General features: G+C 41.0%; 1 protein-coding gene across 7 annotated transcripts in view; it reads right to left on the reverse strand.

Annotated features, from left to right (window-relative positions):
* The window catches only part of DEPDC5 (DEP domain containing 5, GATOR1 subcomplex subunit), a 117,090-nt gene that overhangs the window by 92,694 nt on the left and 8,506 nt on the right, over positions 1-15,890 (reverse strand). For all 7 annotated transcript variants that reach the window (XM_080927116.1, XM_080927114.1, XM_080927115.1 and 4 more), the window contains exons 5-9: positions 13,733-13,818; positions 12,354-12,437; positions 11,071-11,120; positions 5,416-5,485; positions 509-587 (exon numbers count right to left, since the gene is read on the reverse strand). In XM_080927116.1, the coding sequence (XP_080783242.1) occupies positions 509-587; positions 5,416-5,485; positions 11,071-11,120; positions 12,354-12,437; positions 13,733-13,818 (369 nt within the window). The remainder of the gene's footprint in view (positions 1-508; positions 588-5,415; positions 5,486-11,070; positions 11,121-12,353; positions 12,438-13,732; positions 13,819-15,890) is intronic.

Consider the following 15,890-nt stretch of genomic DNA (forward strand, 5'->3'; position numbering starts at 1 on the left):
TAAAGCACTTGGGAGGCAGGAGAATCAGAAATTCAAGGTTACCCTTAATTACAGGGTCTCACTATCTAGTTCTGACAGGAATTTGCTATGTAGACTAGGCTGGCCTTGAACTCACAGAAATCTGAATGCTTCTCGACTCCTGAATGCTGGGATTAGAGGCTTGCACCACCACACCTGGCCTGGCATGCACAGAGCTCAGGCTTTGATCTCTAGCACAACATAAACTGGGCACAGAGGTGAATGCCTTTGATCTCAGCACTTGGGTGATAGGGGAATGGGAAGCTCAAGACCATTCTCAGTTATATAAAACCTTATCTGAAAAAAACCACACAGCAACAAAAAGAATAATGAAAAATAACAGCAAAAAGGACAGAACTGAAAAGGTTTGGCAAGAAAGCATGATACATCTTTAAAGACTACCAAGAGCTTACTGTACAATGATACAAACTTGGGAGAAACAGAAAATTCTTTCCAGTGCCAATTACAGTCAATACTTAGGGAACAGTACCATAAATATCAAAATCCCACATTTCACAGCTCATCTGAATAAATATGTAAACCATAGCCGACGTAGAACGGAACACCACCTGTAACAAATAAGAACATAATTTCATTAAAAAGCAAATAATTTGTATACAGTTCTGTTCTATAGGATGAATAAAGTCTCAAAGTCCGTCATGATGGTAAGGGTAACATCTAACTACATCTATTCATTATTATTTAGAGAAGCAGAGAATGTGAATGTGTACATGTGCACGTACGTGTGTGTGTGTGTGTGTGTGTGTGTGTGTGTGTGTGTGTGTGTGTGTGTGTATGTGTGTACATGTGGAGGTTAGAGAAAAACTGGCAGGAGTCAGTTCTCTCCTTCCACTATGTGGTTACTGGGGACTGAAATTCAGGTCATCAGGCTTGTGGTTAGCACCTTTATTCACTGAGCAACCTCACCAGCCCAACATAATTATATGCTTAAGAATAGTGCACGCATATTTAAAGCTTAAAAGCTACCATTCACAAACCAGGCAACCTGTAAAAGCAACCTGCATACACGATGTGCTGGTGCAATACTGGGACAATGGTACAGGATGGTCTTCTGTTTTGTTTTTTAATTTAAGGTACACTCCATGGATGGGACAGAACCCACACCTGACGCTGCTAAGATGGCCAAGAACCTTAGACTAGATATGCCATGGGCGGGGGTGGGGGGGTGGGGAAGATCATTATTCTCTAAAGAAACATGGGAGTTGATGGTATACTGCTATACCCACAGACCACAGCCTTACTCAGCCCTCATCAGGGTCTCCATCTTGTAGTAGATAGGAATTAACAAGAGACCTACAAATGGACAAATGGAGAGAGTGAGAGAATCTGGAGCAGTCTTAATCGGGATGTCTTCATCTAAACTCTCTCCTCAGGGGTCAGGGGTCTATTACAAAGAAGTGGAAAGACTGTAAGACTCAGAGGCGGTGATGACTCCAAGGAAACAGTGTCTTCCAGATACAACAGGACTGATGCACATGTGAACTCACAGAGATCAAGGCAGTACACACAAGACCTGCAAAAGGCCTGCACAGGTTCAAGCAAGATGTGGTCTCAGGACTGAAGGGTGAAAGAGGACGCAGGACCCCTAACCAATAAGCTATTTACAGTTGATATCTGTAGGCAAAGGAAAAATCAGTTTTCTCCAATGGAATGTCACTTGGTAAGTTAACCATATCCCAGGGCACACTCCATGACCAGCAGTAGTTAGCCAAACACAAAACAAATTCCATGGTTTTGTGGGTACTTTCATTTTGTTTTGGCATTTTTTTGTCTATTGATTTTTTTATTGTTTTAATTTTTTATGTTTGTTTTAATGAAAGAGAAAACATGAAGTTGGGTGGATAGGAAAGCAGGGATGATCTGTAAAGAGTTGAGTGAAAAATTTTAACAAATTATAAAAAGAACAGAGCAAACTTTGCTTCATGAAATTCTGATCTATTGTACCAAGTAAAACTGGGTGTGTGGCCCATGCTTACAGCACTTGTGAGGTGGACAGGGGAGGGTTGGGAATTGAAGGTAATCCTTAGGTACAGAGAGTTCAAGGCCAGCCTGGGCTACATGAAACCCTACTGCATGGAGAGATGGCTCAGTAGTCAAGAGTGCTGGATGCTCTTACAGAGGACCCAGATTGGTTTCTCAGCACTCACACTGAGGCCCACAACAGTTAAATCCAGTTCTAGGGGATCCAATGACCTCTTCTGGACTCCACGGCCACCAGGTATGTTTGGTACATGCATATGTATATGGGAGCAAAAACTCATACCTCTATAAAAACAAAAATGAAGTTACTTACTCTTACTTCTGAGCTTTGTGTCATAAGAAGCAAGATTGGCTCCCTAACCCTTCGGAGTTTTATAGCACTTGGATAAGGACCAGCAAAGTACTGCAATATTTTCAAGAAGATTCACACAAGAAATGTGGTAGAAAGGGCAGCAGCTCTACCCATCAAAGTCACAGAAACCTCATAAACTTGAACCGAGACTTGCCAAATGAGCCTAATAAATTATAACTGATACCATACATTCCCTTTGTCAGACTGCCCCAAGCTAAAATTTAAGTGGATTTTGGCTGTATGTGCGTACCACTGTTACTCAGTCATTCACTCCTACCTCTGAAGGACTTTGGTGAAAAAGCAAAATGTAAATCATTAAGGACTACTTCTTTAAGACTATTCACTCTGGAGAACTCCTGTACCTGACACCTCCCCTCACACTTAACCCCCCCTCCCGGATTTTCAAGAGAGTTTCTTGAAAACTATAACCAGGCTAGTCATGAACCTTCCTCTGCCTGTGGGATTAAAGGTGTGCTATCACTGCCAAACTTTTATTCTCTCTCTCTCTCTCTCTCTCTCTCTCTCTCTCTCTCTCTCAGAAATACAGTGTCTACGTAAAAAATGCTTGTGAAAGTATTAACTTTGATCTGGTGATTTCTAGATATTGGTATAAAGGATTTTGGGCATAGCAGTCTTTTTTATTTTGTATGTGACATGTTGTATGTTATAAGCATACAGTGAGGTCAAAGGAGCAAGTCAATGTCTTGCTGTCATTCTGTCCCTTACTCATGCTACACAAGGTCTATCATTAAACATGAAGCCTGACTGCAGCCAGTAAGCTCCACTGTCACCCTAGCTGTACCCTCCCAATATTGCTCCAGTAAAATCATGTGTGACCATGTCTACCTTTAAAAAAAAAAAAACCATGGGTGCTAGGGATTTGAACTCAGGTTCTCAAGTTAACACAACAAATGCTGTTACCCAGGGAGCCACACCCCAGCCCTGTTTGTTTTCCTTTGTTAATAGACAGGTTCTCACTATGAAACCCAGGCTAGTCTGCATCTTGCTATGTTCCGGCCTCAGCGTCCTGAGTGCTGTACTTACAGGTACCTCCAGTTCCTTTATGCAGTGTTGGGAATTTAACGGAGGACTTCAGGCATTCAGAACAAGTGTGAGACCTCTGAGCTACATGTTAACGTTTTTCTGAGACATGATTTTACTATGCAGCCAGGGTTGGCTTTGAAATTGTAATCCCGCTAAATTCTTCTGAAATGCTCAGATTACAGGTGTGTGCCATTATACCTGGCTTACTTTTTAAAATCATGGCACTTTTAATAGAAAGGAAGAAAAACATTTATAGTTTTTATATTATCTTGGAAATCACTATGTAAACCAGGCTAGCCTTGAACTCACAGAAATCCACCTGCATCTACCTCCCGAGTGCTGGGTTTAAATGCTTGTGCCACCACCACTGCCACCACCACCACCACCAGTGCCACCACCACCAGGCTCTATACTTTAACTTTTAAAAAAAGAATATCTTTTGGGGATGAAGATGTAGTTCAGTGGTGTTAGCTTAACATGTGCAAGTAAGTCCCTAGGCTCCCCCAAGGACAGCAAATAAACAAGTCTCCCGTTTAGGCAAAATTATCTAAAGACAGAAGTCGGTCAGTCCTTCAACTACTGATTCTCCTGCCTTCAATTCCAAGTTTTCAGACTAAAAGTGTACTAGCCAGGTGTCATGGCACACACCTTGAATCTCAGCACCCAGGAGGCAGAGGAAGGCCTATTCTGTGAATTCAAAGTCAGACTGGTCCAGAGTTCCAGAATAGCCTGAACTACATAGTGAAAGCCTGTCTCAAAATGCAACAACAATAACAACAAAAGTACATCGATATGCCAGTTTCCCCTTTTTACGCTTAGAACATTTTATGTGATGGAAAACCAGATGTTGTGGTTATGAAGTTACCTAAAGTAAGAGGGCTGGTTGGTGATGTGGCTAGTGTGTTACCATGGGTTTGATTGCATCACTAAAAAAAAGGAATGAACAAAATGTGCATGTGTTTCAGTGCTAGGGTAAGAGTCTTAAACTTAAATTCTGTGCATCTATGTTTGAGATTGGTGGGGGAGAATAGGTTCTCTTCAGTACTGCATAAACCAGGTGAACTGGCCGAGGAGCATCTGCTCTCCACCTCCCCTGTAGAAGCATGCCAGGATACTGACGCTTGCACCACTATGACTTTCAGGATTTGAACTCCAACCATAAGGCTCACATGGCTCTTACCTATGGAGGCAACTCTGTAGCTAGTACATTTTACAATACTATTATTTTCCTCTTTTTTTTCCCCTTCTGAAACCGGGGACTGAAACCAGGGTTTTGTCATGCTAGGCAACCACTCTTCCACTAAGGTTAAGGTCCAACTCAATAGTGCTAAGTTCTTACATACAGGTATCTTGTTCACTAAGCTAGGGTGGTAGTAATAGCTATCTTTCCAGAGGTGGACATACAATTGAGAGTTCAAGGCCAGCCTGGACTACATAGGATAGCCCCTACCTTTAAAGAAATTTGTTCTGAGGTCAATTGGGCTATGCTGGAATTAAAAGTGTATGCCAGATGCCTGGCTTCTCCTCAGTTTGTTAAGTAGCTTGGAATATAGGTACATGTCTATTGCATAGGATCAGATTACAAATTCTTATATTTGGAAAAATCTCATTCAACAACTTAAAATTACTAAGTGCAGGAACTGTACCAAAAAACTTTAAGATGTCTTTACTCTGTAGCCCAGACAGGAACTGATTACATAGCCCAAAATAGCTTCTAACAGTAATCCCCCTGCCTCACCTTCTGAACCCTGGGATTATAAGCAAGAGCCACTACAATCAGTCCTGTATTTAATATATTGAATAGACTCCTTTGGAAGAAAATGAAAATCAATTCCAAGCCGCTAAGATCCAACTATAAAACCTGAGAGCAGTAGAGGACCAGTTCTAGCTGGGCAGATGGTACAGTCGTGAGAGTTTTGCTTACCCCTTTATTTGGAATTCAGGACTCAAACATAATGGTATAAGAAAACAACCCCAAAAAGACATTTTACAACTCTTACCCTGGTCTCTTCACTAATGTAGCCACACATGACCTTCTCATTCTTGACCCACAGCTCACCAGCCTGTGCCCTGAAAGGAGACACACATACAAGTTATTGCCGCTCTCTTTGGGTGACTCAACCATTCACTATCTGTCTTCTGAATCAGAGTCTTGCTATGTGGTCCTGTGTCTGTCACCTATGTCCAGTTGTTTCCAAATGACCTGATCCATAGAGAGCCCTATGAGCAGATCATCTACTGTAAACAGCTCAGTGTCCTAAATACAAACAACTGGAGTCCACAGAAAACACACAGGTCTAGAGAACTGGGCCTTCAAAGAACAGTGACCCTCAGAAATGATATACAAAATTACTGGGTGCAGATTTTATAGCTTTGATCAAAGCTCAAAAAACAAGTTTCGGTAAAAACTGTCTTAATCCTAGCCCTGATACAGTGAATTCCAATACAGAGAAAACACCATCTTAATCTTAGGATTCTAACACAAGCAGTCAGGAGATATTAAGGGTCAAGGCCCCTCCCTATTCAAGGGAAGTCACATCTCAAAAAAGTAAAAAAGAAAACTGTTGAGAGAGGTGGAGCATGCCTTAAATCCCAGCAGTCAGGAGGTAGAGGAATGCTGGTCTGAATTCCAGCCTCGTCTAGCTAAGGAGTTCCCCACAGCCACAAGGTGAGAGCCTGTTGCAAAACAAACAAACAAACAAAAAAACAAAAGAAGGAAGGAAGGAAGGAAGGGCGGGCGAGGAGGCCACACTGTGCTTGTTTTTTAAATGCCAGGGCTAAGGACATGGCTCAGTGGGTAAAGGGTCCGGCTACTCAAGTCTGATGTCCTGAGTTTAATCTCTGGAACCTGGGGAAAGCCAGTGCACCTGAAATCCTAGCAGTCCACCATGAGATGAAAGCCAAAGACAGGAGAATCAGCTGGAAGCTCACAGGCCTTTGGATGAAAGCTCCATGCAGCATGGCAGAGCTATGCTCTTGCTCTCTCGATCTCACTCTCTCACAGACAAACATATAAAGATTTAAAAACATAATGGCAATTTGGTAAATCTTTTCCAATTGAAGGGTTTTCCCTCTGAAACTCTTTTGTTGTTACTTTTGAGACAACTCAGGCTAGACTTTGACTCTATTCTATATACTCCAAGCTGTTCTTGAACTCAGAATGACCCTGCAACACTCACAGGGGTGCTAGATCACAAGAGTGTACTGCCCAGTGTCTTTCCTCTGGGGCTCTTGAGGAACAGGGCAATACAACAAACGAAGCTCTCAGCTCAGAGCTGTCCGCTCTGGGGAATAGCTAATCTGAGTGTCACTTACTAGAGAGTATCAATAGATTCATTGTGCATCCAGGAATTATAGATGAAGACTTCAAGGGAGAGACTAAAATGATGGCTTACATACAGAAAATATGTAGTTTAAAGCTGGAGACAGGATTCTTAGCTTTTACTGTTCCCTTACGTCAAAGGCGAGGTCGCGCCAATTGAAAAGAACAGAAGGGTTTGGAAGAACCAGAAGACAGGTTTTTTTGACAAATTGTTATCAAGGACCAGAGACTAAAATTAAAATTAAATGGTATTGAAATTGAGGATTTGGTGGACACAGGAGCTGATGTAACTATAATCTCACAACAATCTTGGAATCCACATTGGCCCCTTAGATGGTAACTACAGTTTGTTAGGATTGGAACATTATTCCAAGCAAAACAAAGTGTAAGACAAATTAAATGTACGGAACCAGAAGGTCGAGTAGAAAGATTAAAGCCGTATGTGGCAGATATGGACATAAACCTCTGGGGAAGAGATCTAGTACAACAAAGGGGAGCTCAGATTGACATTTCTTCACTCTCAGACAATGGATACCTATCTTACCTGACACTCTGTTAATATCTGGTTTAATATGGCTTGATTGTTTCTGTGTTTAAATAGGGAAAAAGCCACTGGATGATATGGAGCCAGGCACAGAATTAAGAGTGGCTAATTGTCTAGTTTAAAATAGAAGAGATGCTATGTGTGGATTTATAAAGATCTAATTGTACCTTGATAAACAGAAACAGAGAATAAGAATTTCCAGAAATGACTGAGGAAATGTTTAACTTTAAATTTTTTGAATGCCAGTGAGGCAGGAACAACAGCCCCTGAACGACCTTGGCTTATAGAAGAGTACTGAATTAGATCAACCTGTATATTTTAAAGATATATTAACACCAGAGTGGAAGTCACAGAATGTGTAATAGTTTTGTCTATGTTTCTACGGGTGACAAAAGACTATGAGTCCATCAAAATTGGTAAAAATCTGATCTGAGTAAGAGAAGCATCCACTTGAAAGGCATGGCTCAAGGAAGGAAGACAGCAATGAAGACAACGTGGAAAGCACGGGGAACAGATCGACAAACTGGTTAAAAAAAAACAAATGGTTCATCAGACTAGCAGACTGGAAAACTTTGATGATAAAATGGACCTTTGGTGAAGGACAGATGACCAGGACAGTTATAAAGGATCGCTGACAGATCTTCATAAGGACAGTCTGCTGTTAAATTTGTGGAATTGATGATTATTTCTGTCGTAAAAGTGAAGCTGTACAAATTTTACCTTGAACAGAAAAGAGGAAGGCGTACAGGAATTTTATGCAACAACATGGCTGTTCTGGAAAGAAATTGCATCCAAAGACCTTCTACATTTATATGATCCAGCCAGAATGCAGACATTTATGCTTCTATACTGATTTTCATAATGGCTATATCAGTTTACTGTGAGCCATTTAGATGATTTTCAAATGATAATAGTTGTGCACAGTTTACATTTGAGAGAAAAGTTATTTTTTCTTTTTAATTAAACAGAAAGAGTAATGTCAAAGTGATTCATGATTGGACAGTAGAGAGTGGGGTGGGGACAAAGTTTTTGTACGCCGGGAGAGAGGAGGAAGGAAGAAAAATCAAGATGGAGCCGGAGGAGAAGGTTCTAGATCCAGGTGGTCTTAATTGGCAATAGGTAGATATAATTATTTCTAAGGGTTTCTATAGGTCAATTTGTCTTATCTAGGTGGGCAGTTTACATCTTTGTCAAATGGTTGTAAAATTATTGTGTGGATGGATTGTGGATTGAGAATTTAACATATAAGTCTGTTTGATAAATTATTGATCTCAGCTGGTAGAGAAGCAGGCATGGGCAAGTGCTTGGCCCAAGGTTCTGTGCAGAAACCAGTAGCCAAAGATCTTTTTTAATTTTTACCAAAACAGTTTACCTTATCTCCAACATATATCAGAGTTCCTGTCCTCACTCCCTCAGCAGCATTTGTTATTTTTGTTAATGGAAGCCATTTTGATTGGGATGACCAAAACAGGATTAAGAACAACGCCCTTACAAGTTAATGGGAGACCAACACAGGAAAAATATATCTTGCCAGTTAAGAGTCATGTTTGAGTTAAGAAAGTTAAGAGAAAGTTCTATTTGCCCTTTGTTTGTTTGACCTCTGCACTGAAGTGCTTGATCATGTGGGCAGAAAATATGTCAAAATGTACACTTGCTTCTGACTCAATGTAGCTGGGAAGTGTACAGGCAGGAAGTAGATCAGAACATATGCTTACCCCTGATTGGACCTGATATTAAATATGATACCCCTGATTGGACCTGATATTAAATATGATATCCCTGTGGTTTGCCCTTTTCAAGCATCTTAAAAACACGACTTGTGCCATTCCCTGGGAACCCAGAAATGGATCTGGCTAGAGCCCATCTTTCTGGACAGTATTTTAAAAGCTTGCTTCAAAATGGGATCAAAATTGTGGTAGTGGTCTTATTCTTGACCAGTGGGATTAACATATAGAATCTCAAAGCAATTTTAATTTTTCTGATATGGAATCTCAAATTTCTGTATTTAGTAAAAGGGATTTTCAAAATCCCTCCTTTTTTTTCAGTGCTAGAGATGGAGCCCAGGGCTTCATGTATATTACCAGTCAGTAAACCATTCTACCACAATTTTAATTCGTGTTTTTCTGATGACTAAAGATATTGAGGAGACTGGAGAGATGGCTCAGCAGTTAAGAGCACTGACTGCTCTTTCAGAAGTCCTGGGTTCAATTCCCAGCAACCACACGGTGGCTCACAACCATCTGTAATGGTATCCGATGCCCTCTCCTGGTATCTGAAAACAGCTACAGTGTACTCATATACATAAAATAAACAAATCTTTAAAAGAAAAAAAGATGAACATTTTTTCAAGTATTGATTGACCATGTTTTTCTGCTTTTGAGAACCCTCCTATTCCTATTAGTGAGCTATTGCCTATAAGTGAAGTTCACAACCCATTATAACTATAATCAGGAAATAAAAACGTTGAGATAGTTTATTAAATATAGCTAATATAACATCTTTTGTACTACATATCTTTTAACAAGCTAAGTGAGGCTGGAGAGGTGACTCATTAAGAGCAATTGTTGCTCTTACAGACGACCTGGGTTCCCGTCCTGGCACTCACACAGTGGCTCATAGCCATCCACACTCCAGTTCCAAAAGATCTGACACTGTCTTCTGACCTCTGTGAGTATGAGGTGTACTTGTGGTGAACATACACATACAGAAAAAACACTCATACACATACAGAGAAATTTTTTAAAGCCAACTAATTAAAACAAACTATGGTATATCCATACAACAAAATATAATGGAATCATTACAATAATGTTTACACTGAGCTGTTAACTCACAAAGCTATAAATAACCAGCACAAGCTACACATTAAATTCCAAGTTAACCTAAACTACCATGAGACATGAGACTCTGTATTTGGAAAAAAAAAATAGAGAAGTAGATTTGTGGCAGAGTACTTTCCCAGCATTTGTGAGGCCATTCTTAGTACAAAATAAGACAGAAAAGAAAATGATAGTGGGGGTAGTTTCAGAGCTAGAGTTGTGGCTCAGTGGTAGAGTGCTTGGCTGACTGATAGATATAAGGCCCTGGGTTCCATCTCTAGCATTAAAAACAAGGGAGAAATTTTGAAAAGTCCCTTTTATTAAGATACAAGAACTATTTTAAATGTAGTGACAGCAAGCAATCCAATTAGAGAGGGAGCACATCACAGCTACTGTGCTGGTTACTGTAGACCTGTAAGCACATAGCCTATAAACCAGGTTATATAAAATAGTTTCAGCTCGAAAAACTGTAATTTGCACCCCTTCTTACAGAAACTTCAGCCACTTTTCATGGTAATTCTAAATGTAGCCAGGTGTGGGGGTATGCATCTGCCATCCCAGCACTGGAGAGGTCAGAGGAGAAGGCTCAGGAGTTCAAAGCCAGTATTGGCAAGCAGGGAGTGGGGGCACATGCCTTTAATCCTAGGATTCTCAGATCTTTGTGAATTCAACGCTATCCTGGTCTACCTAGCAAACTGCAGGACAGCCAGGGCTGTTACACAGAAACAAAAAGCCAGTGTTGGCATCACTGAGGACAACCTGGCTACAAGAGCAAGCTCATAAAGCAGACGTAAAACTACCATCACGTACTTGGTACTTCTTTGCCACATTGCAGCAGTCTGACATGTGAAACACTAGAGCTCTTCCTGCATGAGACACACATGCCTGGAGCATCTGACACAGCTGACTTGCTGCACTAGATCCTACTGCTGCTTACTCCCCGGTGAGTCTGAAATGCCGTGACACCTACCTGATGCCAGCAAATTCCACTTTCTGAGTGATGTAGGCACAGGTGCTTACCTAAGGGAAGAGAGAAAAAGAAGGAACTCAAGGGCTCCTGGCTTTGAATCTTCTCCAAAAGCAACAATAACAACAAACTAGTGGGGTGTTGTGATACACTCAGAAGGCAGAGCAGAGCCAGTTCCAGGACAGCCAGTGCCACACAGAGACCCTGTCTCAGAAAAAAATAAAACAATCTTCTTGAACAACAAAGTCTAGTCAGACAGACAGTGACAGCTTTACCGCACAGGGAAGAAGCTGGAGCCTGCAGAAAGTCCCAACAACAGTGAGGATCAGGCAGACCTCGCTCAGTGAGATCAGTAAGTGCCGCCTGACAGATCCACCCATCTCCATGAATTTTTAGATAGACCTCTATATTTATAGAATACATGCTGTATAAATTACCTTTACACATTTCAATTTTTTTTCAGTGCCAGAGGTCAAACCAAAGGCCTCAAGGTGAGCTACCACTGAGAGAGCTAAAAGAAACAGAAACTCCTTTCACTCATTTAAAGAAAGAAAAGCCTAATTTTCACTTATTTGTTTGTTTATATTTGGTGCTGGGAATTGAACCTAAGGCCTCACATATAATAAGCAAAGGCTCTACCACTGATCTACATTCCTAGCCCAATCAAGGTTTTGGTTGTATGGCTTTACCCTGAAAATATATTTTGTGTAGAAATTCTACATATAATTTGTTTCTTCATAACATGCAAAAACTATAGTAAAGAGTTTTTAGTACCTGGTCAGTACTTGGCATTCTAAATGTTAAAGGTTCATTAAAGATAAATAAATAGGTGGGTGTGATGGAACATGACTTTAACCCATCTCTCAGGAGTTCAAGACCAGCCTGATTTACACAGCAAGTTCCAGACTAGCCAAGTCTACATACTGGGACTAATCTCAAAACTGAGGTTGGGTGGTGGGTCTGGAGTTGAGAGAAAGCTCGGGTTACAAACACCCACATGGCAACTCAAGTCTATTACTCCTGTTCTAGAAGATCCAACAGCCTCTCCTGACTGGTGAAAGTACTAGACATGCATAAAGTACAAATACGGGCATGCAGGCAAAACAGCCATACCTGCAAAATGAAATAAAGAAGAAAGAAAACAGATAAGGATATAGCCAAATGTTTACAGTAACTAGTTGCAGATGCTAGAATTGGAACTTATTTTGACGTCTCTAAAATTTATATGCTAAATTTGTCATAGAAAAATCAACATACTATTTTTTTAATAAAAAATTGTATCTTACCAAACTTTTCTTTAGTCGCCACATATCCCCACGGCCTATATACTGATCCTTAAAAGTCAATTCCACTAGGTCAAGAGTCACATCCTAAAAGAGAATAACCACATATATGTATTGTTTGCCATACTTTATAGTCAGAATATAATGTCCATATACCCTAAAAAGGATGCAAAAAAAGAAAACCTTTGGAAGACCATTGAACAGCAGAACCTGGGAGAATTCTCCACAGAAAAGCAACTCAACCAAGCCCGTGGGAATTCTGCAGCATAGCCTATGGCAGCTCTCCCACAAGGAAGGACACCAGAGGACTAATATGTGTGCTTCAGTCCCTTTGTTGCTGTTGTCTGGCAAAGGGTATGACTGCTTTGTTGCCTAGGCTGCCCTCACACTGCTAAGGTTGAGCAATCCTCAAACTGCAGATGCCTGCAGCCTTGCCTTTTGTTTTACTCTTAAAGGTAAGATTGAGCTGTCTGCTTTATTTCATAATAGGATACATAATATCCTATGGACAATGACTTTACCTATCAAGCATTACTTGATAAACAAAAACGCAAATCTGAGCATGGGGATGCAGGCTTTATTCCCAGCATTTGGAAGGCAGAAGAAGACAGATCTCTGTGTTCAAAGCCAGCCTCTTCTTTCTGGTCTACATAGTGAGTTCTAAGACAGCCACAGCTGAGACCCTATCTCTAGAAACAAACAAAAAAAGGAAGAAAAATTTAAAGCCATACATATGTATCCTACACTCCCAGGAAGTGGAGAAAGGGCTATTGGCAGTTGAAGGCCAGTCTGGGCTACAGACTTAGTTCCATGTAAGCTGGGCTATACAGCAAAACTCTGCCTAAAAATAATTATTAATCATTTAAAGAAAACAAATATGAGGGGCTGGAGAGATGGCTCAGAGATGAAGAGCATTGACTGCTCATCCAGAGGATCTGACTTCTTTCAGCTCCTAGCATCCACAAGCTGGCTCAAACTGACTATTATACATTTCAGGGAACTCCAACATTCTTTTCTGACCTCTATGGGCACCAGGCACACATGTGGTGCACAAACATACATGCAGGCAAACACTCAAATAGGGAAAATAAAGATAAGTGTTTTTAAAAATAATAATTAAAAGTAAAAACAATAGATAGAATAAATAACAATGTTAGCAATTAAACAAAATTTAAAATACATCCTTTCATACAACTAAGACAAAGTTTAAAACTGAGGACTTAAAAGCAGCCTATGTACCATTTATCTAAATGACCCAGATATGGCTATATATTTAACAGACTAGCACTACACTTAAGTATCTCATTTCCATAGTGTCCTAACCTTTGAGGATAGGTGCTAATCATTATAAAAAGATATAGAAATACAAAGCAAAGACTTGCCTTGGGGTCTACAACATTTACATAGACATCTTGATAAGGTCTTAGCCGGAATACTTGAGTCACAGTCTGGTCCACACTGATAGTTTCTGAAATGGGGGAGGGAGGAATCTGGATCAGTTAACACATTCTGAAGTCAGCACATACTTAGTAATTAATATAACTGATCATTTGCTATCTGTCTGTCTTCCAGGAGATCAAATTTTAAACAATTCTGTACTCTACAGATGAAACAAGTCCAACAACTAACACTTGATTTAAAGTGATAATAAAAACCTAATGTCACAGCTTATGCCCTGTAATTCCAGCGTTCGGGAGGCTGAGGTAGGAAGACTGAAAAGCCAGACTAGGCTACTCAGTCAGGCTCTGCCTCAAAAGAGAGAGCTGGAGCTGAAGAGATGGTTCAGTAGTTAAGAGAAGCTACTGTTCTTGCAGAGGTTCTGGGTTAGGTTCCCAGCACCCTACAGTGGCTCACAACCATCTGTAACCCCAGTTTTAGGGGATCCAACAGACGATACATGGTACACATACATGCATACAGGCAAAACATCCATACACTAAGTAAAATAAACAAATCTAAACATTAAAAAAAGAAATCTAACTCAGTGGTTGCACATGAGCTTAGCACATTAAACCCCTGGGTTTGTGTGTAGAGAGAAGAAGGAAGAAAATGAGAGAGAAGGGGAAGGGAAAGGAGAAGAGACTGGGAGAAAGAGGCAAGCACTTAAGATCTTGGACTTACGAAACTAAAGACTGTTGTCAGTAAAGTGCTTGCTCCATGAGCATGACACCCTGACACCCTGACCTCTGAGCTTCAGCACCCACATAAAGGCAAGCACAGCAGTACACACCTGCTCTCTATCAACAGGGATTCAGAAACTAGTGGATCCTTGGGACCTGTGGTCAGCTAGTCTAGCCAAAACAGTGAACTCCGAGTCCATCAAAGACTCTGCCTTGCCAGGCAGTAGTGGGATGTGCCCTTAATCCCAGCACTCAGGAGGCAGAGGCAGCTGGAACTCTGTGAGTTCAAGGCCAGCCTAGACTATATGAGTTCCATGATAGTACATTTACTACCATAGTGAGACCCTCTCAAAAACAAAACAAAAAACATCAACCCTTAACCTCTATACATACAGGTATGAATAAGCACACGTGCACATTATACACACCCACAAACACAGGCATACAGGCACACACACATTCACACACACACACACACACACACACACACACACACACACACACACACACAAATATTTTATTACTTTAGACACTGAGACAAAAATGGTTATGAGTTGGAAGTTGGCCTGATTTGAGTTTGAAGCCAGCCTGAGCTACAAAAAAAAAAAAGAAACAAAAAACAGTAAGCAGTAAGTGCCTTTGATTGCAGCACTCTGGAGGAGGAGCATGGAGGACCAGAAATTTAAAGACATCCTAGCTACTACACAGCATGCTCATCCTGGACCATGAAACCTTATTACTACAAACAAACCAAAAAAGTGTTTAATTAAAATATTTTAAAAAGCATAAAAAAAAAAACCTACCCAAGAAAATCTGAGCTAGGTGTGGTGGTAAAGGCCTTTAATTCTAGCACCTGAGAGGCAGCTCAGGAGTTACAGGCCAGCCTGAGATAGATGGATCAATAGATATATAGGTCTGGAGGCTAGGAATACAACTCAGTGGCTGCAAAGCCCTGGGTTGGGGTGGGAGGAGCAACCTAAGAAAAATTCAAACCCCAGTGGCAGAGGTGAGCTGCTTAACCTCCCCTTTTAAGTTGTTGGTCATGGGACTCCAGAGAGTCTCAAAACAATACAAACAATTGGCACTGCCATCGGTTGCTCACTAAAATTAGATGATAAGGCCTTATTCTTGAAGGTGCCTCGTGCCCTGGTCAAGGAGCACAGAGAGATCAGGCTAGAGCTGAGCTGGAAGCTTTCCTTGCTAACTAGCCCTCATGGTGATGGAAGGTAACAACTGTCTTACTGGGCTATGGATCCTATACCCAACAACACAAACCAGCCAGGCAGGATGAGTCCGGTGGTGCAATAGGAGTCTGTTGTGGATGCCTCTGACACAGCACAGTGGGAGGAGACTCCTTTCTACTACTGTAAGCCTGAGCAAAGCCTGTGGCTGCAGAGATCATAAGCAGTGGTGTGGAAAC

Source organism: Micromys minutus (assembly GCF_963924665.1).
Source record: "Micromys minutus genome assembly, chromosome: 1".
NCBI classification, from domain to species: Eukaryota; Metazoa; Chordata; class Mammalia; order Rodentia; family Muridae; genus Micromys; species Micromys minutus.